Source organism: Notothenia rossii, assembly GCF_949606895.1.
Source record: "Notothenia rossii genome assembly, chromosome: 1".
Classification (NCBI taxonomy): Eukaryota; Metazoa; Chordata; class Actinopteri; order Perciformes; family Nototheniidae; genus Notothenia; species Notothenia rossii.
In genome coordinates, this window is record NC_136912.1 from 25,263,081 (window position 1) to 25,287,599 (window position 24,519).

At 40.6% G+C, this 24,519-nt stretch overlaps 1 protein-coding gene across 2 annotated transcripts in view; it reads left to right on the forward strand.

Annotated features, from left to right (window-relative positions):
* The window catches only part of prkcaa (protein kinase C, alpha, a), a 171,262-nt gene that overhangs the window by 90,633 nt on the left and 56,110 nt on the right, over positions 1-24,519 (forward strand). For both annotated transcript variants that reach the window (XM_079652688.1, XM_079652689.1), the window contains 2 exons: positions 11,583-11,694; positions 13,111-13,239. In XM_079652688.1, the coding sequence (XP_079508814.1) occupies positions 11,583-11,694; positions 13,111-13,239 (241 nt within the window). The remainder of the gene's footprint in view (positions 1-11,582; positions 11,695-13,110; positions 13,240-24,519) is intronic.

Sequence of the window (24,519 nt, forward strand, 5' to 3'; positions counted from 1 at the left end):
ATCATCATGGATATCAACATCCCCATCCCCGCCCAAAAGCAAAAACGCACAATAACCTACAGAAACCTCAAATCCATCTCACCTTCAGCAATCACTGCCTCCATTACCTGCAAGATGTCTGCCTCCCCCCCCCCCACTTTCTGAAAACCCATCTGAACTTGTGGACTATTATAACAGCACCCTCTCCTTCTGTCTCAATGAACTGGCCCCCACAAAAACTAAAAATGTCTCTTTCATACACTCCGCCCCCTGGTATACCCCCGAACTCCGCCAAATGAAATCAAGGAAACGTCAACTTGAACGCCAACACAAGAAAACCACACTAACAGTCCATCTTCAAATCTACAAAGACTATCTCCAGCAGTACAGTAATGCACTCAAAGCAGCCCGGTCTAATTACTACTCACAACTCATTCAGTCTGGCTCCAGCAACCCCAAGCATCTGTTCTCCACCATCAGCAAACTTCTCAAACCCTGTGACAACGCCACCTCGTCCTTCACCACCGAACAGTGCAACTCCTTCCTTTCGTTTTTCCAAACCAAAATCAGCAACATTTACAGCAATCTGACACCCTCATCAGCACCCCCACCTCCCCTCCTGGCTCCCCCCCTTCACCTCACAGCCCCTGTCCCACTTCTCCCCTGTGACCCCCATGCAACTGTCCCACTTCATGACTGGAATTAACTCCACCTGCACACTTGACCCAATGCCCTCCAAATTTGTTAAAGAGAGCCTCCCTGCCATGTCCCAACTCATCGCCACCATCATTAACTCCTCCCTCAGATCTAGATCAGTTCCCCCCTCTCTCAAACTGGCTGCTGTCACACCCATTCTCAAAAGACCTGGACTCACACCTGACATCATGTCCAACTTCCGGCCCATCTCAAATCTCCCCTTTCTGTCAAAAATACTTGAACGTGTCATTGCCTCACAACTAAAATCCCACCTCAGCTCCAATGACCTCTTTGAGCCATTTCAATCCGGTTTCCGATCAAAACACAGCACAGAAACAGCTCTTCTGAAAATCAAAAACGACCTCCTCCTCTCCTCTGACTCCGGCAACCTGAACATCCTCATCCTCCTCGACCTCACCGCAGCATTCGACACCATCAACCACACCATCCTGCTGTCCCTCCTCGAATCATCACTCAACATCACTGACACTGCACTCTCCTGGCTGAAATCCTACCTCACAGACAGACATTAGTTTATCAACATCAACAACTGCACCTCCTCCACTGCTCCTCTGTCCCAAGGCGTCCCCCAGGGTTCGGTGCTTGGCCCCCTCCTCTTCATCCTTTACATGCTCCCCCTTGGCAAAATAATTTGTCGCCACAACCTTCAATTTCACTGCTACGCCGATGACATCCAACTTTATATCTCAACAAAAACCATCACCCCCACAACACACTCCACTCATCAACTGTCTCTCAGAAATAAAAGCATGGATGCAAACAAACTATCTCCAACTGAACAGTGCCAAATCAGACATCATCATCATCGGCCCCCCATCCCGTATTAAAGACATCCAGAATTTCAACTTCACCATTGACAGCCACACTCTATCTCCCCCCCTTCACATCCGCAACCTCGGAGTCATTTTCGACAGTCAGCTCAAATTCAACCACCACATAAATCACATCACCAGGACCGCCTTTTTCCACCTCAAAAACATTGCCCGTCTCCGCCCATCACTCTCCTCCTCTGCTGCTGAAATCCTGATTCATGCATTCATCACTTCACGACTCGACTACTGCAATAGCATCCTCTATGGCAGGGGTCGGCAACCTTTTTGATATGAAGTGCCATTTAAAAAAAAAAAGGTTATCAGCGTGCCAACGATCGAGAATTGTCAAGGGGGGGGGGGGGTTTGAGGAGCTTGACGCTCGTCAACTATCAGCAGGAGGGCGGGGGAGCCTCGCTGCGGGGAAGCAGTGTGTGGACCTGTCGGTACAACAGACATGATGCCGAATTTAACAAACACATTTCAATAATTGGTTTAAACGGCATAATAATAAGGACGATCGTCCGTTCTGTGATTCTCCAGAACACACATGTTATGATATTAGGGTCATGCAGAGTGAGATGAGATCGCTGTCCCTTTAAGAGAGAGAAAGAGGGGTGTGGCTTGTGCATGTGTAATTAATGGTAGAGCGACAGTGAGGGAACGTGTGTATCTTTCTGGAAGGGAAACGGGAAAGCAGAAAAACAGAGGTCTGTGATGTATTTTGTGAAACAGAAGAACAGCTAAATAAATGCAACGTCCTCCAAAGAAGAGCTCGCCTCTCTCCAGTCATTTAAGCTAAAGTGGGTTATTGAACCTGAAGCTTGTTGCTTCTGCCCTCCTCGACTACGGTCTGGGAGCCGACAGGAAAGTTCAACACACAAATGGCCAGTCCGCCCCTTTGTAGCATATTATTTCGATGAGAGATGAGCAGATCGCCACTGGGCTTTCAACTAAATAAACACAGCCACGCAAAAACTGCGTCATTTGTACAGCTCCTTATGGGTACTGCAATTAGTGAAGTGCTTTCCTCCGTGGTGAAACGATCAGCACTGCACCACGGAGGAAAGCGGCAGAAAGTCACCTGGAGATAAAGAGAGCTGGGCTGCGTTGCGTGCATGGCTTCCTTCTGCAGGTAACGGGAGGACGCGCTCTGGCAGCGGTCTCGCGTTCAGGATCCGAAAATTTATTTAAATATTTTTGCACACTTATTCCACTTATTCCTAGTGTGCCACTGGTTACGGTGCCGCGTGCCAATGCTGGCACGCGTGCCAGGGGTTGCCGACACCTGCTCTATGGCATACCATCCAACCTCCTCAATAAACTCCAACATATCCAGAACTCTGCTGCCCGTCTCCTCACCCACACCCGCTCCCGAGACCACATCACTCCCATCCTCCAGAACCTCCACTGGCTCCCCGTCCGTCAAAGAATCCACTTCAAAGTCCTCCTCATTACTCACAAAGCCCTCAACAACCAGGCCCCCCCTACCTCACAGACCTGCTGCACCACCACACCCCTTCCCGCTGCCTCCGCTCATCAGAAGCCAACCTCCTATCCATCCCCACCCGCACCAGTCACCTCTTCAATCTGGCTTTTCATGTGTGATTGTTTTTGTATTATTTGACTTTAACTTTAACTATATATTTATTTGTTGTTCCTTTCTTCTCTTTTCGCTCTTTGCGCTAACAAATTAAATCTATTATTATTATTATTATTATTATTACTCCGGTGTGAAAGCACCTATTTATAACTGAGTTTCCAATTGGCTTTTTCATATAGTGAATGACAAAGACTTTGAACAGGGAAACTGTTGGTGAGGCAGAGCGGCATGATAAAAGGCAGTATCATAACACAACATTTAGACCCTCCACTTCTGAATAATTCCATGCAAAGTCCAACTAATACTGAAACTAACAACAACTAATCCCTAGGTGGCTAAAAAGTTGGTTTCCGCCACTGAGCTGTGAAGCATTTGTAAAATAAAATGTTTTATCAGAAGGTGAAAGCACATTGTATCACTACTACAGTAGAAAAATAACGACTGCTTCCAAATTAAGGGCAGCACAAATAAAAAGCATGGTTACTTATCTGCTTCATAAACAGTAATCAGGTGACTCCAGTGCAGATAATAAGATGTGTTGCATACCCTGAGTTCTCTGAATACCCAGGTTTGTTATGGGAAAATGAACCTAGACTGTGTATTCCTTGTCCTGCTGCAGCACCAAACGCAAATTACAATAATTTTGCTGCCCTATACAGCCACGACACACAGTCTTTTTCTTTAAGTGTACCCTGCCTGTCATGTCTTGAGTTTCACTTTGATAAACAACATTTCCATTTCTTATCGGCACGGTCTTGTTATTTACTCTTCATTCTGAGATAAGATAGAGTTCTTTATCGAGTTTTGGTTCCATGATGGATGGCGGAAGGTCATAAAATGGAAGGAGAAAAAGAAAAGAGTAGACTACTTGGACTTGTTTACCATCAATTGCTCATAGCAGTAATAATATAGTGAACAGGAATCCACAATGTACCACACATCTAGAGTATATGTTGTTTATAAAACATGCAATTGAAATCACGTGAAGAGTTCTTATTTTGTCGGGGTTTAGTTTTCAAGTCTTTTTAGTTTCCAGAGTGCATTATGCACATTCAGAAATTAAGTCTTTGTGTGCATGTTTGATGCAGCTCTGTCCTAGATGTGTTATCCTGCATCCATTCTGAGCTTCACAAGCCATATGGTATTGCCATTCTTGCCAATTGTACCTGTTAAATATGTAAATTGCCAAAACTAATTACGGTGCTCTTTGGGCGCAGATGCTAACGGTTGTTATAGAAATCACTTTAAAGCTTGAATATTTGTTTGGTCCTTGTAATGTGTCTAACGCTGTCTAATCTGCTGCTCTACTTCATGCATAATACAAACCAACTGCCAATATAGCTCACAGGCGTCTTTTTTAGTGGAACAGGCTGAACAGATGCTAGACGAGCAATAACTGTGTCTGACTCACCTGACTTATTTTCTTTTAAATGAAAAATATCTGAATGTAATTTGGACTGAAACAATGTACTGTATGTATGATGGAAGGTAACCCTGGTCTTTGACATCATCGCTTTCTGCCTTCCCCTTCCCCCAGCTTCTGTTGGAAGCCCCTGCTTAGCTTCACCCTTCCACACTCTTTATTAACATAGGCTGGTTGGTGTCCTGTTTGCTAATTAAACTGGATTGGAGAGCATGGCTAATTAGCTGACATCACTGTGCTGAAGCCCTTTCTGTTTTCATCACTATCTCCTGGTTGCAACCAAGTCTTTTGATCAGCTTTCTGCCCTTTCTCTGTTTTTGATCTGTGACTTCACATTTAAATATAGCTGGGATTAGTACCTGGGCAATTTATATAATACATTTAGGGATTAGTTTTAGGACACTGTGCTCTGAAGTTATTGGAAAACTAAACTGATTATTTTTTTACTTTTGAGGGAATTTCCCTTGGTGCTCTATTATGTGTTGTTTTTGTTGAACTTGAACTATGAATACTGGGTACTCCTGTTTATGAAAGTACTGGAAGGAAACTGATGTTGATATTCTAATTTTACGAACAAAATGTGACCAATACGTAAATCTTAGTTGTGTTTGAGAAATGTGTTCTTCTGTTGCAAATGTAGGCAACATATCTAAGTCTGCTTCCTTCTTATTATCCTTATCAAATTCATCAGTGTTAATTGTTTTCATCAGTATGAATGTAAAATTAGATAGCTAACACAGATAACCTCAATCCAGTTGACACCACCCTTCTCTTTAACGGATACACTGCAAACTGATGAACTCATGTCAGCACAAGCCATTAATTGTTTGCTGGATTAGATATAATGGATTGGCTATAAAGAGCCACATGAAAACAGAAAAATATAGATGGTTATCTACTCTATTGCGCCGCATGACGCAACATCGCTCCCTCTCTGTGGGTGTGACATCAGGGCAATCCTATTGGCTCTTCTAATATCTGTAGCCAAAGGGCAATGCATCATCCAGTCAACATGTAGCACCCACTGGCTTTGTTTACCTTCTTGCGTTTAGCCTAGTGACTGACATTATTATTGCTTTTGGCGAAACACTCTTCGTCCCCTGCTGTTCTGGTAGAGTAGCACCACCCAGTCTGTCTTGAATTTCCTATTAAGTCCCAATTAGGCTGTAATAGGCGATATAAGCCACAGGGGTAAACCCTGCCAACCCACAGCTTTCAGAGAGGATGTGTTAATGGACAACATGGTGTGCTCAGTGATGTGTAGTCAGGTACATTCATGTACAGGTTCCATTTTCTGCACATTACACTGGCCCTAATGAATCTGTTATTAGCACCTTTAAAATCAGTCAAAGCTGACTAAACATACTTCTGTTAGTTGTCTTTATATGATTACTTATTTGAGTAATTTATATAATAAACATACTATATTTAGTATGAGGTGTGTAACTAGTCTATTTGATTTGCTTGACCTAAAATGTGTCCACTTGTGACGAACATCTGGAATACAACAACAATTGGTTTCAGCTGCACTTTTTGTTTAGTGCAATTAACCAAATGTTTGCATTATACCTGTCTACAATTATTTTATTTCCAATTCATTGTTAGGTTTATAAAAAAGTGAAAACATTTCCATCCAAGTTTCTCAAAGGTGATTTTAAATGTCATGTTTTGTCAGTCCCTCTTAAACATTAGCATCCACAAGATAGCATTATTATTGTAACCACGTTTACATGCTGACGGTATAATTATTTTCTTATTGTTATGCTAATTACAATTTCACAGAAGTGCTGCCATGGTTGTAGATAATTAGATCCGTTTGAGTGATGGTCAGAATAAAAAGCAAGTTGAAGGCAGTTGTTTTGCTACTTTTTGACAGAGTTAATCCTGCAATTTAAAAATAAATGTATATTTGTATCATGACTACAAATAATTACTAACACTGCACAAACAAGAACTAAACTTGAGGCGACACACTCACTTTTTACACAAAAGCTATCATTTAGACAAATCAGAAGGGCAAGTGTCAGTTGTCACAGTGTATCGCGGTGGTTCACCACTTTTTAGATCCATACAGCAAGTCGAGCAGCTCTCAAAGCTTAAGGAGATTTTTGCTGATTCAACACTATCACCTCTGTCGGCCTGTTATCATGATGTATTTTTGTTGTAACTATTTGATGTAATCTCTCAACATTTAAGCCATGTTCCACCCATCAAAAGCTGATGTGACATTTTATAAAAATCCATGATCCATGTGCAGCTGAATATGGCTCTTATTCGCCATCGCTCATTCATGTAGATGGAGGGAACAAAGCAAAGGGGGTGGAGGGCAAAAGGATAATCCTTCAGGATCAGCTGTGTGTGGGAGGACATGAGTAAGTGCAGCTGGTGCAGCCTCTCTCTACTGTCTGCCTATCTCTCCATGTCTTGTCCGTCTCTCTCTGACACACTGACTGCTGGCCTGTGCACTGTGTGGTCTGGGCTGCTAATTGGAAAATGTGCACTGTGTGTGATTATGTGATATGCTCTCTCCATGATTTGCTAAAATGTCAAAAATATTTTGGGCATTGAAGCTGACACTTTCAACTGAATACAAGTGAACGTATTATTTGGAAATGTATTCTGCACAGGGGTTATCAATTGTTTTGTTCAGACCTGCTGTCAAAACTAGATCCAGAATATAGGCTCTGTTTAACCCCCCAGTTTAATTCATTCAAGTCAGTAATCATACTGCATACATGACTGGTTTGAATGTGATTGTTTGTTCAGCAGATTGCCTCAGCTGTATTATTTATGCTTACTGTGCGTTGTGAGGGAGGAGTTAAATGCTCTTAAGATGATGGATATCTTAGATAAGTCGACCATCAGCATCTTACTACTAATGCAGAAGACCTAAAGGCGGAGACATGCTTACTGGGAGATTGAGTTTTTGAAATGTTAAACTTGATTTCTTTGAATAAAATACTTCAAGTCCTGCTATTAAACGTTAGTATCAGGATAAACATTAATATATGTGATTTGAAATAAATTGTTGCTAATTTAAAAATGTCTGATATATTAATAGGCATAAAAAGGATGCTTTCAGTGTCCTTAAGCATTAAATGAACATTTCCACAGATGGTTTGTGGTGTTGTTAATGAAGTGTGATGATTCAGTGATTACTTAATCAGGGAAGAGATTTTCTGTATTTTAGTCAAGTCATCTTCTCTCTTTTTTCAATTTTAGGTAGAGGCCACTGCAAGCTGCGTTTATTTTCCTAGTGTCCAACAGTGTGTTTGTGGTAACTGGAATTTGTTCAGCTCTGTTTCAGTTCAGGCCTTCATATAAATGTGTGGATAGCTGATAGTGGAAAGGAAGCCTTTGTCCTATAAAGTTTTAAAGCCTCTGTAGACTGCTCTGTTGCATAAGACTACAGACCAGTGTCAAGCTGACTGGAATGGCAAACAGCAACATTTATTATTGTGGCGCCACATAGAGTAATACTGTCAGTCCTCACTGAGATATATGCCATGTTGCTCACCTTATTAAAAGATGTATTTATCCTGGGTCAAGCTCTTCTTATTCATGTCTCATTTTATTGCTCAACATACAGAAGAAAAGTGTTTTTCTTTTCTCCGTAGAATGGAACTGAAACAAAGACAGGTGTTCTTTCAAATAGATGGAGTGAATTTGAAAATTGGACTAGCCTGGTTAATGTTCCAAATTCCAATCCACTTAAACAGATTCCAACTCTGAGAAAGATTTACAGTACAGCACAATTTGAGAAAGAGCAGGGAAGCTCTTTGTTCTGTGCTTGGAAAAGTGGCAGCCCTCCAGTTTTCAGAGGAGAGTGCTTCATAAGCCGCAGGTTGAGTGCACGAGATGAATGAATGCACGTCAGGGGCCTTACTTCACAGTGTATATTTTAAAATACTGTAAATGCTGCAAGGGCACTGTCATCGATCTGTGTTGTGACGCTTACCTTCAAGAGGAACTTCAATTGAATTACAGTCCCATTCACCATACTTCAGGTATACACATGTATCATGCTGTATGTTTGCATTAGAATACATAATAAAACAGGCAATAACTGGTTCTGTTTGCTCTACAGATCACATACAAAAATGTTTGTCTTTGAACCCAGAGATATTTACTTAAGGCACAGACGCTATTGAATTGCAAATTCAATAAATGTCTTATCTCACCAACCAAAGCACTTTCTGCTGGGGGGTTGAATATGTCACTTCTCAAAACTCGTGTTTATCCTTCATCTCTGCCTGGTTGTATGGAAATGTTACTCTTTTATTCATATTGGATCCCATATTGTCTAAATGTATGATGGATGAAGCCCCAGCCAATGGTGACGAGTACCTGATAAAAAGAAGGGCTCTGCATTTGCTTCAAACTAGAAAAGGAAGCCGCCCATGCAAATTCCCTGGAATAACAAGTGCAAACAGAAGAGATAGGTTGTTTGGTTAGTGTGTGATTGTAAGCGTCAGTAAAAGTACCAGAAAGGAGGTGTGCCACAGATCACAAAATTAAATGAGACTGAACAAGGTTGTCTTTGATCATATCATTTTTCAGGTCAGCAACAACAAGTTAACAACAGGACTTCAATGATCTAACTAAAAACAAATTTTAAAAGAAAGTAGGGCTGCACGATATTGAAAAAAAATGACATTGCGATATTCTTTTCCCCTGCGATATATATTGCGTTTTTTTAAACTATATTTAACCGGATGAAGGATTTTAGTCACGGACGTCTGGATCTTAACTGGTTGACTCCAAGAGATTAAACGTATTACATTAAAAGGCATCTGAAATAGTTGTTTGCTGTGCATGCAGACTCAGAGCCTGCATGTCACTCCACTCAAGTACCTCTGACATGAGAGCCGAGCAAGTTTTCCTTTTGTAGCAAGCAGCAAAATAACATGACGTGTTTGAGATAATTTACCTACTTCATATCGAACGCCCTAAAAAAAAAAAAAAAAAAATCGCACGTCCCTGCGATGTGAATATCGCGCATGCGGTTATCGCCATGACACGGTACTGTATATCGTTCAGCCCTAAAAGAAAGTGACTCAAAGTTTAAAGAATGATATGCGATCTGTTTGGCAGTACAAATCTGCAATAAGAGGTTTTAGCCTATTTTACATCCTTTAAAATGCTCACGTAACCACCATCAAAACACATTTAACACTTTTGGAGAATTAGTGGTAAAATATGAACCATCCACGCCAATAACTATTCTCACATATTTTTGAAGGCATTCTATTTGGCGGTAGATTACAGGAGGTGATAGGTTTTGCTCTGCTTATTACGCAAACATGCACATAGATATCTTGTCAGAACAACAGAAAATAAAACCAATTATGGAGCACTGGACTTTTATCCTGCATGTAAACAGTGTTACATAGCAGGAGTCAAGAAAAGGTGTATTGTCCTTACAAAGACATTATTCAGCTTTGTGCAAACAGCCACTTTAGTACCCAGTTACGCACACTTGTTCAGGGCTCTTTGCAATAAACTCTGTTTTTTTTACAATGACTATCACAGGGCTTAAAGAGAGCCTGGGGCAATGAACCGCAATAACATAGAAGCCAATTATGAATGAAAAGCTCCAATGACTTTGATGACTAGATTTACACATAAGTGCAAAAAACATTTACTGGATGGCCAAAAGGAAAACCATACATGAGGCAGGTGGCACTTTATTATTTGTCCAGCACACACATTATTATATACAGGGGTGCACATAAGTGGTACGCAGGTACGCATGCGCGGCAACAATCTGAAATGCGTACCGTCACTTGTGTCACAATGCGCATTTGTGTACCAACGTACTTGTGAAGCTTTTCCAGAAGGCGGTTAGATCACCGGACGACAGTCGGTTTCCGTGTGCACAGACAGGGCTGCTGTTAACGTCGGTCTGTACAGCAGCACTGCGCTAAAACAGCTGATCACAACGTTCACACGGTCTGTGGTGACGAAACTCTGCACTCCACTACCAACCCCCCCCCCACCATTTTTTTACAAAATGAAAAAGCAATGTCTTTGCAGTGGGGAAATAACTGATAATATTTCAGAATATAATTGTCCGGGTAATGTGAAATAAATCATAGATTTATTTTGAATAAATTAGATGAATCATGTATTTGCACAAGTTTAATTTCATTTGTTGGTGCTCTTGAATTGAATGCCCATTTAGTTAAAACAACTCCATTCTCATGTGATCATGAGACACCAACACAATGGTCACATTGTAACTCATGAATGACTAGCTTAAAAGAAAGACGAGAAGTTGTAATTGCGGTCAGTTGGCATCATTAATGCATTTCCGTGACGCACAATAGCCTTTGAAGCCGCAGGTTGATTTGAACTTTGATTTGAGTAGCTGTGTAATTAGTTAGACATGTGTGGGTAATTAAAAGATTAACGGCTTGAGAAAGAAAATGAAATACACTACCCTTACCTTTGCTTTCATTGGTGTATGTTCACCTTAACAAATACATGTGTGTTTCCATTACTTTAGAATCAGCTCTTCCTATCTCCCTCACAAAGTCTGCCATGTTTCTTCAGCAGTGCAGGAGGGACAAAGAAAACTCTTGCTCTAGAAAGCCTTTTGTGTTGAAGGCCGCTGCAGTGAGACATCCTTTTAAAACTGTTGTAATCATGGCCATCTGCCACCTGAATTTCATAACTACTGAAGTAGCATTCTGGTAAGGATGGCCAAGGAGTGAGGAGAATGTCCTGAAGGACACCAATGTGCTACCTCTGCTTTGCACTCGCTGGCTTGTTATTGCAGTCTTGTAAAGGGAGGGCTATGCAGCAACCGCAGTTGTAGATAGCGTCGAATCCTACATATTGTCTCTTTAAGATATTAACACCAGAGAGGAAACCATTTAGATCAGAGCTTAGAATTTGCCTCTCAGGACTTCCATAGCCTGTAATTAACGTAGATAAATAGCATGGGCTGTTGGAGCTGTAACTAGCTGATGGGTAATTGCTTTACTTCTTCAATCATGTCATCACTTCAGGCTTTTTATGGCTCTTTTTTGTCTTTATATTCTTCCAGGATCCCAGAACGAAGCACAAGTTCAAGATCCACACCTATGGGAGCCCCACCTTCTGTGACCACTGTGGCTCCCTGCTCTATGGCCTCATCCACCAGGGCATGAAGTGTGACTGTGAGTACTTAATGTTTTACGTTACCTGGTTTAAAATCCAGCATTCTTTCTATCCCGCTTTTATTAGTGATGGCTCATAATTTGTAAAGTACTGGAGGGCCTAAGTTGACACTTGAACGCTTTCGAAGGGAAATGAAACCAGCACTGTTCTGTTTAGGGTCAATAAGGCATGACATATATTGAAAAGTAATGGCTTACTATACTGTAAGTGGCTCTACAGATTATGTTCTGTTTTTGTAGCCACTCATTATCAGTGAAAAAAGCATATTGTTCCTCTTCAGTGAAGATAATGGTCCTTTCTGTTTCCCCTCCTTCTTGACTTTCACTCATTAAAATCTCACTTTGTCTATTTCCAGTCTGCAGCTATGTCCCTGCACCCTGAATAGGCCTATTAATAGTAGCTTTGCCAAGCCTTTATTAATATCCCTTCCTCACTTTCCTTCCCTTTTTAATCGGGTTTTAGTCGATTAGTCTGAATGCCTTACGAGCTCCTACATACATCATCCTCCACCTGCTACAGACCACCAGTTACACAGTCTATATTAATGCCTAATGATGGCTCCAGGGTGTACATAAATAGAGATGTGGAGCGGCAAATTCTTTTGGCAGATGAATTACACCCTTAATCACACCACAATAAGATCACACTGTAGTATTTTTAAGTACTGGTGAGCCACAGGACTGTTACAGTGATACACACAAAATACATAGTTCTTATAGAGAATAATGTAGAAGCATACCCTTTTCAGAAATATAGTATTCATTTACCTGGTTCAGCCGACACATATACCATAACGACCTGACATCACAGGGGCTGAATCCCAACGATAATCCTGTCATCTCTTTTTTCACACAGCTTTGCAAGAAAAATAACAACCTTTAATATTGTGGCAAAAATGTATGATACATGGAATGACATTTAAATATGTCTTTATATACTGCAGGTAAAGCAAATCTCGAGGATTTCTTTTTTAGCTTACTGCATTTTTACATCAAGCCATAGGGTGGCAGACATAGCTTTTATCAGAATCATAATATAGGGTTTATTGCTGATAGGATTTTCATTTACAAGATATTGCCTTCCTTTTTGGTATACATTTTAAACATATACAAGGAAATGCAAAAAACACACAAGCTTAGTACTGCAAAAGTCAAGAAGATGAATATTGAATAGAAAATACAAATATCAAAAAAATACAAAAACAAATATGTTCAATAAAACTATTGCGAGATGTTTGATATTATGTTTGATTCAATACAGATATTTACATTGTGAATCATCATTCAAGTGCATAACATTATTTGTCAATATATATATATATCAGTTTGTTTTTTGTTTGTCCATAACGGTAATATTAACTTATATTAAGATTTATTCAGTAATGCTTATTTGTCTCCTCTTCTCTGTCCCTCCAGCCTGCGATATGAATGTCCATAATCAGTGTGTGATGAACGTGCCCAGCATGTGTGGAACCGATCACACCGAAAGGAGGGGCCGTCTGTTCCTCAAGTGTGAGGTCACTGAAGAAAAGCTGCAGGTCACAGGTAGGCTTCACAACCACCATACACTCAGTCTGGTTGTAAAATGCAGGGTGTTGTACCTGGATTGGTTGTTGTGTGTATATGTTATTGTGTGTTAGAGTGTGTCAGGTAGGCAAGGATGAGGGTGAATGTGGTCCTATTTTCTGACTTTGACCCGGATTAAATTCAACCCTTTGCTCTTTTTTGTTGAAAAACTTGACTCTCTAATTGCACACACATTCACACCCTATTCCCTGCTGCCATTAAATCTGAGTTGATCCTTGATCTCCATTAACCCTGCCTTCACCCTGTTTGTGGTGCAGCGAATCCAACTTCAACTGCATGGCTAGCCTTGTGACAGCTATTAGTATGCTGCAAAGGAAATTCCCTTTTGGTGCACAGATCTTCATTATAGAGCAGCTCACGCTAAACATTCTCCTTTAAGAAAAGATTCACAGCTCCGACACTTGGAAGGCAATCCTGATCCAAATCTGTATCTGCAGTGGTGGGTGGTCCGCTGCGTGGGCTTCCTGTTGTACCATTTTTAAACAGTCACGACTTGCTTTATGTTGGCTTGAGTAGCCAACGTAACTGAATTGTCTCTGCAAAGCAAATTAAGCGTTTGATATATTAATTTATGTCTCACTACACAAAGCCAGGATCTGAGCACTCTTTTTGTGAGTGGGGTTGTGGCTTTAAAATTATCCGTCTCAACTATTATTCATAAGCTTTTCTACATGATCCATGCCAGATGTTTTAATTACAACAGCCTCCAGGTTTCAAAGACACACCTGTCCTTTGCCTAAAGAGCCCGAACAGGATGTAATGAGCTACTATAAATAGCATTTATTTTATGATTATAATCAATAGTAGTGTAATATTTCAGAGACTTTTCACCTCCTTTAGAAATCGTCTTACGTATCGTCCACACCAGGGGTGCCCAACCAGTCGATCGCGAGATGTGTCTAAAAATAGAACAACAATATTCTGTTTTATCGTTAATGTCCTATAAAATAATCTTCCTGTGCCAGAATAATGCACTTGAACGCATCAAAGCTTTGTGATTGGCCGGCGTGACCCCATGTGTCGGGGCGTGGCTAGTGGACAGTGGGCAGTAGTTCGTTGAAGTTGTCCGTGTCAACGGGAGTGACAGTCCGCACACACACAAGACCGCAATTATGGCAGGAGCAAAAAAGCCCAAAATATATAATTTTCACTCCGAGTGGGAGGATGATTATTTTGTTATCTATTCCAATTCAAAGTCCATCTGTCTCATCTGCAATGCGAGCGTGGCTTTATCGAAGAAGGGTCATTTAGGATCGGCATTTCAAAACAGTGCACACACACTAAGAGACGGAATTCCCTCCTAATTCTGCCCTACGCTCCCAAAAGGGGAGGGACCTGAAAGGACAGCTAAATGCACAGCAGTCCATTTTCACCAGGCCCAACAACAAGAGCAAGGCTGCTACCATAGCATCTTATCGTGTCAGTCACGTTCTTGCGAAACACATGAAGTCTTTCAAAGACGGCGAAGTTGTGAAAGAAGCATTCCTGGGGGGTATACTACGAAGCTGGTTCAACCTAACCTGGATATGTTTGAGTTAGCCGGTTGGCCTAATCCAAAACATACGCGGTCTCGCTAAACGGTACTACGACGAGGGTTATCAAGTGGATCGCTCAAGCCAGCCGTGTCCTATCTAGTTAGGTGCACGTTCACATGAAAGGGGTGGTATTTGGAGCATTCGACCAATCACAAACATACTTCCTGAATGAAAAGTCAACTATAATATTAGACATATGAAGAAGTTAAACTTTAAACATCCATGACTTAAACACTTTATCCAGGATAAAAGCCACATAGTTGCACCTGCAAGGTGAATACAGCTGGTAAAAGAAAAAGTGTTTGAATGCGTACATTAACAGGTTTATGATATCACTGCCCCGTCTAAGACACGAGTGGATCTGACTTTAATTACATTTGTCTCGAGTGTTTCGTCAACTTAATGTTTTGCTTAAAAAAATACTTCTGCATACAGTATGTGACACTGAGTGTTGCACGGCCAGATACGGCTCAGTTGACTCAGATAATGAGATATGTGATACATTATGATGTGATATGCCGCGGACTGTACTTAATGTTACTCTGATCCGGTTACTTATGATGTGGCAGATATTTAAGTAAGCTTTCTTAACGCTAATGTTATAATAGTCAGATTGCTCTGAAGATGGGAGGTGATATTCTATTAATGTTCACGTTCACACAGTCTGTGATTTTTGCCGGCCGTCTTTCCTGCAACGGCAGCTTTTCTCTATTTCCTTTCTCCTGTTATGACTTGCTCGCTTTAAACTCCGCACACTGAGCTCTGATTGGTCAGCAGGCAGTGCTTTCACTGAGTTGATCTCTAAAGGCCCAGATACACCGGCCAGTCACCTGAGAAGTCGCCGACACCGACTGTTGCGTCGCCGGACTCTCCTGCTTATTTGCCGACTTCGCGCACTGGAACACCCCGCAAATCCGAGCCGAGCACGTATGAACTGCGCATGCGTGAGTGGCAATAACTCTCCTTACCAGCAGGCGGCGGTAGTGTGCATTCATCATTCAAAAGAGGCAATAACCGGAACAACCGGAAGACAGAGAAGAAGAACAGACTCCGTGATATAAACAAACAGCAAATAGCGTTTTTCTTTCCATTTTCACTCTCGTCCATTGAAAACATGAACGAACAGGAGCTCTATAAACCGATGAGGTGAAATAGCCGTCCGTGTGTGTTCCATCTTCCATTTTAAATCATTTGTTTACCTCCCTCACTTCCGTTAACGCTTCTCTTGCACTGATTCGCTAGCTGAACAGCCAATCAGTGTTATCCCTTTGTCCGACTTCCGGTGGCGTCAGGTCGGCAGAAAAGACCCAACGGTGCGGCGCACACCACTCCGAATAGGGCGTGTCCACGCTCATGTTCGGCCCGACTCCCATTTACTGCCGATTTCGGGCCGGTGTATCTGGGCCTTTAGCCTGCGACCTAACCTGCTCCCGACCAGGTTAGCCGCACAGCGTAAGTTACCATGGAGATCTAGCCTGCTAAAAGAGAACCAGCTTCGTAGGACCGGAAACCCCAAGTTTCCCCTGAAGTTAGCCGGCTAAGCGAAAGTCCTGCTTCGTAGTATACCCCCCTGGAGGCTGCCGGCGCGCTTTTGGGGGACAGTAAAAATAACAGTAGCATTTCAACAGGTTTTTGATATAATAAAAACTCAAGTTAGATACCGTTATTAATCAGCTGTAAGTTTTAGTTTGTTTGAACTTATTCATTATAATTATTGTACAAAATAGTATAAGAATTCAAACATTAAGATCTGTTCTGTTTAAACTGATTATAGTCTATTATCAATTCAGGTGAAGAAACTAGTGTTGCTTGCATCCTATTTTAAAGGCATTTCTTTTTATACTCTACTAAAATGCAACAAAAAAAGGGTTCGATTCTATTAATTTTTTGTTTTTTATTGCACTTTGGCAGCAGATTCCTGTGTAGCTTCAGATCTGAGTTGTCTTATTTGTAAGCCTAATTTATACCTTTGTAGCAACACTATTTTTATATAATGGCAAAGAAAGGGTTCAGAGTCTTTCTTTATTTCCTGTGTCATACATGTATGTGGCAACACTGTTCAATGTTTCTTGAAAACATTACCCACTGTAGTATGTGACGTGTGAATAAACTCCAACTCTGTATCAACAACACTGTTGTGTAACTTCAGTTAAATACTTGTATGTGTGTAGATTAGAAAGAGGTAAGATAAAGGATCTGCAGTATTTTATGAAGTATTCATCGTACAAAGGTCAGTTTTATACAAGTAGAAGTGTGTATTTACCTCGTAGTAGGCTGTCAGTAATGGCTACGCCTCTCTATTTGGACTGGTAGATCTCGGCAGACTGGCAACTTTAAAAGTAGCTCTCGGTTCCAAAAAGGTTGGGCACCCCTGGTCCACACGGTTCCATCACGTTGAAGCTTGGCGGTGGGCGTGTCTGGCGCACGACCAATCACATGAATCTCCCGCCCGGACACACAAGCACGCGGTTTGATTGGCTAGCGTTTGTACTGGCATATGATTTGATTGGCTGGCGCTTCCGTCGACACTTGAAAAGTGGAACTTTTCTCAACGTTCGAAGGGAGCAACGGAGGCAAAGGGACGGAACCACAATGCAGGTGACGTCACCCCATTCAAAGTGAATGGGAAGCGTCTCCGTTGAAGCACGCAACGGAACCGTGTGGACGTACCGTTCCAGCAATTTGTTAATATTGTCTAAACAGCCAAAACAAAAAAGAGTTTGGCTTAAAGTAGAAGGCACATGTCATGTCTTCAAATTAATGTTTTTTTTTAATAAAGATTCATGTCTCTGTAACACAATCTACAGAAAATTTCATCTGGGTTGTCAAGGTGCCACAATATTTAAATTAAATCATCCTACAGTCATTTGTTAATAACGTTTGACATTCATGTCTCTGTGACACAACCACATATTTTACCACTATATTCTCCTCCTAATGTTCATTAATCATTGTATTGATTATTTAATGTATCTGTTCATTCCACTTTTGCATGCCTTTTTCTAAATCAAAAACAATGTACGACACAAGTTGTAGGCTTTATTATATTAATGAAAAAATATAGTCATTGAATTTGACAGTTCAATGGCTCATTGGTTTAAAAATATAGAGACATTTTCATGCATAATCGGCCAAATGCACATGCTGTGATGTTCTGCGTCCTGGGCTTAATGCAGCACAGAAGTGAAATGTGTGTGTGTGTGGTCTGTCGGACCACAGTGTTGTCAGTTTTAAATATGCAGAGAGGCCTTCTGAGATCTGTGGTCCTTTAACCCTGCTTTCTGCTCGGGGACGCTGCATCACTGGAGCCGCTCTGTTATGAAAAGTGACTGGTTGGACTGGTTTATACTGTAAGGAAGCAATGGGGTGCACCAATGTATGTGCATGTAGCAGTGGATTAATGTCTCTGTGCAAAACACAGTGGTATTAAATGACATAGCAATGACTAATACTTAATTCTTTCAATAAAAACTGGAGATTTAGCTTTTTTCATCAGTGCTCGCAAACTGTTACAGTCTACCAAGATATATTAGAGAGCCTAGCTCTTTTGGAAATGTTATATACCACTTAAAACTCTTTAACCTACCTTTTTTCTAGCGGCACTTATTTATCTGCATGGCCTTTTATGCCCTTTAAAACTTTGGTTTTACCTGGTTTGAAAGTATTTTTATGCCTTTAAAATGTAATTTTACAAATTGTAAATGGCTTGCTTTTTTGCAATGCAAAGCACTTGTATATCTCACACTTATATATCTATATGTTTTCAGTATTTTATTATGTTACCTGTTTTTATTTCGTTTTTAATTGTAAAACACTGAGCTACATGCATTAAAGGTGCTATACAGTACATATAACGTTTTTATACAATTATTGAAACAAAAGTAATTGAAAATGAAGTGTCCTCACTGAACATTGCCCAAACCATTTTCATGTTATGGTCTTATGAGTGAATTAGAACATGAGAGGAGCGTGTTTTTTGCATAGAAGCCCAGTTTGGCTTTTTGTTGGAGGCATACTGTAAATCCCCTGGCTGTTATGGTGCATTAGCACATATGTGACGGCAAGGAGATGAATCATTCTTATTCAACGTGCTGGCTGACAGGGGTCAGTGCTTTACAAGACCCTGACAATGAACATTACTGACTTATTCACTCGTCAATTTATCCGCACAAAGAACACAGTGTACTGTAACAGGGAGGTTGTGCAACACAGACACCATTGGTGATGACTATCATATTATATTGATATTTTCTATTCTTATCTATTCAAAAGCAAATGTTCCCAAACTAGTTTACTTTTCCTGATAAGGCTTTTCCTTGGGTTGCTGTAAATACTGTCATATCTAGGTCTTATAATAGTTAAATATTAAATATGAAGCCCCTACAATGTTTTACGGCACAGTGTTGAAATACCTAAACCGTGACAGCAGTTCAAGCACACCCCAGCCATATTGAGTTGGTCAAATAATGCACACATATTTATTCACGATTCCATCTTTTCCCCCTCTCCATCTTATGTAACCTATTTCTTTCTCAAAGGCAAATAATCTGTTTAAAAACATGTCCTATATGCACAGTAAATATAGTTTATTCTGTTTATACATTCAACTTGTATACAAATTAAAAGGCTTGTGCTGTATTATAACATTTGGAGGCAAACAAAAGTTCACTTATAGGAATACAACAAGATAACTGAATTTTAAGGCTAAATATTACATAAAGCGACATAAAGCACAACAAGACATGATTACATTTTTACCGATGACCAGGAAATCAAAAGCAGCTCTATCGTTCTGCTTCTCCCTCCATCTCGTCTTTCATATTCAGTCTCATGTTCTCTGAATAAATTCAGCAACTCATAATATCCTGCTGAATAAGATGGAAATATTAACAATGACCCTTTCACACCATTGTTGGCTGTATTTTCTAAAGAAACAGTCCAAAATTGATTTCATTTTTTCTTGAAGTGTGAACTTCTGCACACTGCTGTCAAATCATGATAATGATGTACTTTACAGCGTGTGTGAAAATGGATGCATGGGCACTCATATACACATGAACGTGTATATGTATACCAGGGACAGGAAACCACCAGTATCACCTGTAATCATTCTGGCTCTTGGCCCTGTGTGGCACATAGCATACCTGATTGACAAACAGCCATGTTATCATTTGCATGTGTTTCTTTGCTTGTGTGTGTGTGTGTAGGCGTGTGTATAAAACTGCTGTACCAGCACTACCAACCCACTCAGGCCAGATTGTATCATAGATTACATTAGCTGCTGTAGACGCTATAGGCGGCTTGCCAAACACAATTTGTATTCTGCTGGTGAAGAGTTTGCAAAGACCAGGGTGCAGCGGATGGCAGTGATATTTTACTAACTCTACTCTTGAGTTTAATCATTTACTGCTGACGTTACATAAAAAAGTCCTTGAATAAACACATTTGTTACACGACTGTTGAACCCAGATGATACGTAACTAATTAATAATAACTGTTTTATTTTTTTAAGTGAAACAAAACGCCAAACAATGTTTCTAGTACTTGCTCTGAAACAAAGATGAAGTTGTTGTCTTTACACTCATACTGGTCTCAGATTACTGCAATCAAATAAAGTTTTAAAATATTTGGTCGAAATCAAAAGCACATGTTCTTAAAAACCATCCAACCCCCTGAACCAAATCCCCATTGTTTCCCTAATCAGTCACGACAACATACATTAAGAATGATCTCACTGTGATTGAAATGAAACAAGGGTTCTCTTTTGTCGAAACAATTTAATACAATATATGCTATAAATATTGTATCTTCATTTAGAAAGGGGATTTCAAAACAACCATAATAAAGTGCTTCGCAAACAAGAACATAAAAGAAAGCAGGAGAGCAAGTGTGTAACAGTTAACATGTCATTCTCAGAGTGTAGTGGGAGTTAGAAGCTCAGCTATAGCGCAGTGCTATAAAAGCAGGACTTTAAAAGTCAAGAACAACATTTTCAATTGAAATATCAAACGGACATGCAGCCAATGAAATTGCTCTAAAACAGAATTGATATAATAATGTTTTTGAGATGAGTGGCTGCATTCTGGTCACATGCTGTTTTATTGATTGTTTGTAATATGATTGTCTTGTATCCCAGAAGACAGACAAAGACTGAATACTCTGGAATACTCAATGAAACATGGTGCCTTTGGGTCGAGTCTAGGGAAGCTGGATTGAGTGCAAAATAATTTCAAGAATCCCTCAAACATCCCAGAGTGCACACACACTCAACTTGGAGTGAAGATAGATACTCCAATTTCTTTTTTGTGATTCACCAATGGCCAGACATAAAATGTTAAACAGGAAGTGACATAACTGCCAAGGGAGGGAGCTGTCCTTTAAACCCATACATGGACCCACGCATGAACTCTAACCGCCAAGAGAGACAGACAAACAAACAAACTTTCTGGCAAAAACTCTCAAGATGGCTGAATTAAATAACGAGTCACAATGAAACAGAAAGGTTGTTTGTTCAGTTTCAAGATAACATGTGAGTGTGTGTTTTTGTCAGTGAGCGTGAATGGCAGTGCTAAGGGGACAAAACAAGTTCTGTGTCTGAACGTTAGACGTAGCCCGATGACCTTGTCCTCCGCCTCTCTCTCCAGCTGAAACACAGCCCTCTGTGTCCGTTGGTGCTGAGGAGGCCTCTTTCCTGTTTGTTTCTGAAACCCTATTGTTCATTGAATCGGTGCAAATATTCAGAGTACACTTGGGACAGGGCATTTCTGTAATTGAAGTCCATTTTTGTATTCATAGTTAACCTCAGATGTGTGTAGGTGTTCAAGTTTGTGCACAAACCTTTGCCGCATGCAGGTCCTTTGGGAGTGTGAGAGACAGTGGTAATAATTACATTTCCGTTTCGATCCCTCGTTGACTCACCAAGTTCTGGAGAAAAGGCTTGTTTAACAAGTCCTCTGCTCTTCCGCTCACTTTGCTCGGCTTCCACCTTTTTATTGGATTTTTCTTCTTGCCTCAATGTCCAAGTGTGTTTTCCGTACTAATGCTGCTGTAGGTGTCGATGTGCTTCATATGTAGGAGCAGTGTAGGTGTGTGGAGGTCAGATTGGTGCTCAGATAGATTTAGATGTAGGTGGATCAGGGAAGCTAGATTTAACTTGTGCACCTTCTGGAGGAGTAGCAGCCTTTAACAGTCAAAGACAAAAATGCACTCTAAACACTGTTACCAGCTTCTGGCTGATGCTGCTATAGCAACAATCTATCTCGCGCTTTTGGAGGCTATTTTACGGCTACTTTTGATATATAACTATGACTAAATAAAAACTGAAATGTAGAAAGTACTACATCATAAATATGTATTAATCGTGCAGCTACATTGGAGTAAAAAATTATATCCAAAACTTTAATCATAACTTTTAGTGTCTGCAAACTCGCAGGTAGAAATTCATAGAGTATATCAGAATGATCTGCAATACAACCGCAGATTTAATCTAACTGCTCTGATAATAGATTGCATTCAACATGTGTCTAAATGGATACATTTCCCTATCTGGATAAACTTAAAATATTATTCTTAAATGCCTTTTCTCTCAGGGTTGTTAAAAAGCATTTAGGGAAATGTATGAAGCGTACTGTATGCCCTGACAACTCGGAGGTCTGAGTTCAGTTGAAATGTCAAACTTCTGTCCTCAACACATTCCAGCTGTACCTTCTAAATGTAAACAAAAAACATGACTAACACATTGATGTTTCTTTAGCCACACACACATGTACACACAATAGAATTTTCAGCAGTGCATCCTCCACATTTTGCCACATATGTATAGCATTTTCAACCTTTTTCCCATATAAGTTTTTGTGCAGATAGAATAACTTTCATATGTTTACTTAATGTAACGCTGCCTTTTCCGCAGCGTTACCCCCGGTCTGCACGTTGTTTCTCTTTCAGAAACACAGAGGACTGTTTGTATGATGGGATCACAGACACGCTGTCCACCAAAAGTCGAGTCCAGTGTCTATGGAGTGTCATTTTTATTTGTTATAGTTTGGGAAGATTGAAAATCGGTAGGGAATGCCAGCTAAGTCGGTAGGCGGTAGAAACATGTCAAAAGCGGTAGACTACCGCCCAAATCGGTAGGGTTGGCAGGTATGAGTTTACCATTTACAAAGTGCTCTTTCAGTATTTTGTACGTAAAACTAATTAAACAGTTGGGTTTACAGTAAATGGATATTCTGAGTGTTCACAAATAGGAATTCTGACTTTAAGTGGTGTTTTATTTTACCTTTTTTAGTACAAGGTTGTTACTTTTTGAGTTTTAAGTTGTCTGGAACACATCCTTAAAGGTGGGGTAGGTAAGTTTGAGAAACCGGCTCGAGATACACTTTGTGTTATATTCCATGGAATGCTCTTAACATCCCGATAGCAATGAATATCTGAAGTGCTTTGACAAAAAATCCATAAAAAAATGTCATCTGTGGAAGCCGTAGTTAGACCCTCCAGAAAAAGGCGGGCTAAAATCCTTGATTATGCAATTAAACATGCGGGGTTTTTATGTGATTTTATGCGGTGAAGTTGCGAAATATGCGGAAAGTTGCGAAATATGCTACATTTGCGGGAAAAAAGAATAACCATTTTTTTAAATATTGGGCTGTCTTATTTATTTTCTCTCACACACAACCTGCCACTAACGTTAAACCCCTTTACTATTCAATTAAACACATTCAATGTTTATTTATTGTAAAAGCAATTGGGCTATTTTAATCACACACACACACACACACACACACACACACACACACACACACACTTCTCCGCCTCATTCTGTTTTCATTTACTCGTTCGTTATCTGACCAGCTTCAATCTTGTAGGCTACTCACTTCGTTTCTTGTAGCCCTCGAAAGGGTTTTGGAGGTTGATGCCTCGGTGAACGTGAGTTGTTTGGCTTTCTTGTCCGCAGCAGCAGAAAGCATTTTCGAATGTTTGAATGAATCTAAGTGGGTCGTCACCGTCGATTTTCTCTTATGCTCCAACACACAGTTGCACGGGGTGCAGAATAGTTTCCCCCCACTTTTTGCCCGGTCTTTAGTAGAAATGTTCGTCGGTAAATGAGATGGATTAGATTTTTTCATCTTGGTGTTTTCTCTCTCGTGTGAGCTCCACATGTTCACGCTATACAGTGTTGTTTACATTCTGTGATGCGCGAGCTGATGACGTCACGTCAAGAGGACTTTTTTTTATCTCAACTTTGTGTGGAAAAATGCGGGGATTATGCGGCCTTTTAATAAATATGCAGCCTTTTAAAAATCTGCGCCATTTTGCTGATTATGCGGTAAATTCTGCAATCGCAGAATCGCCTTTTTCTGGAGGGTCTACGACTCTACGTAGTTCTGTAAAAAGCACGACCAATCATTTTAGCCAGCTCGGCTAAAATAACTGGATGGCATACCTGCCTGTCAGCCTTCCAAACTGATCTCGTGCCCTCATTGGTCATGTGCGCGTTCGTGTGTTGGAGGAGGGGCTCTGTAAGGAAGTGGCAGATTTTTTCCGCGTGTGTATTTTTCTAATTCTAGCCACTCGAGCTGGTTTCTCCAAAATTACCCACCCCATCTTTAATAGGGTGGGACAACACATTGTGTATAGTACCCTACAGAGCAAAACTGCAGGTACATACTGTATGTTTCCCCCTTGCCTCTTTTCACTCTGCTCA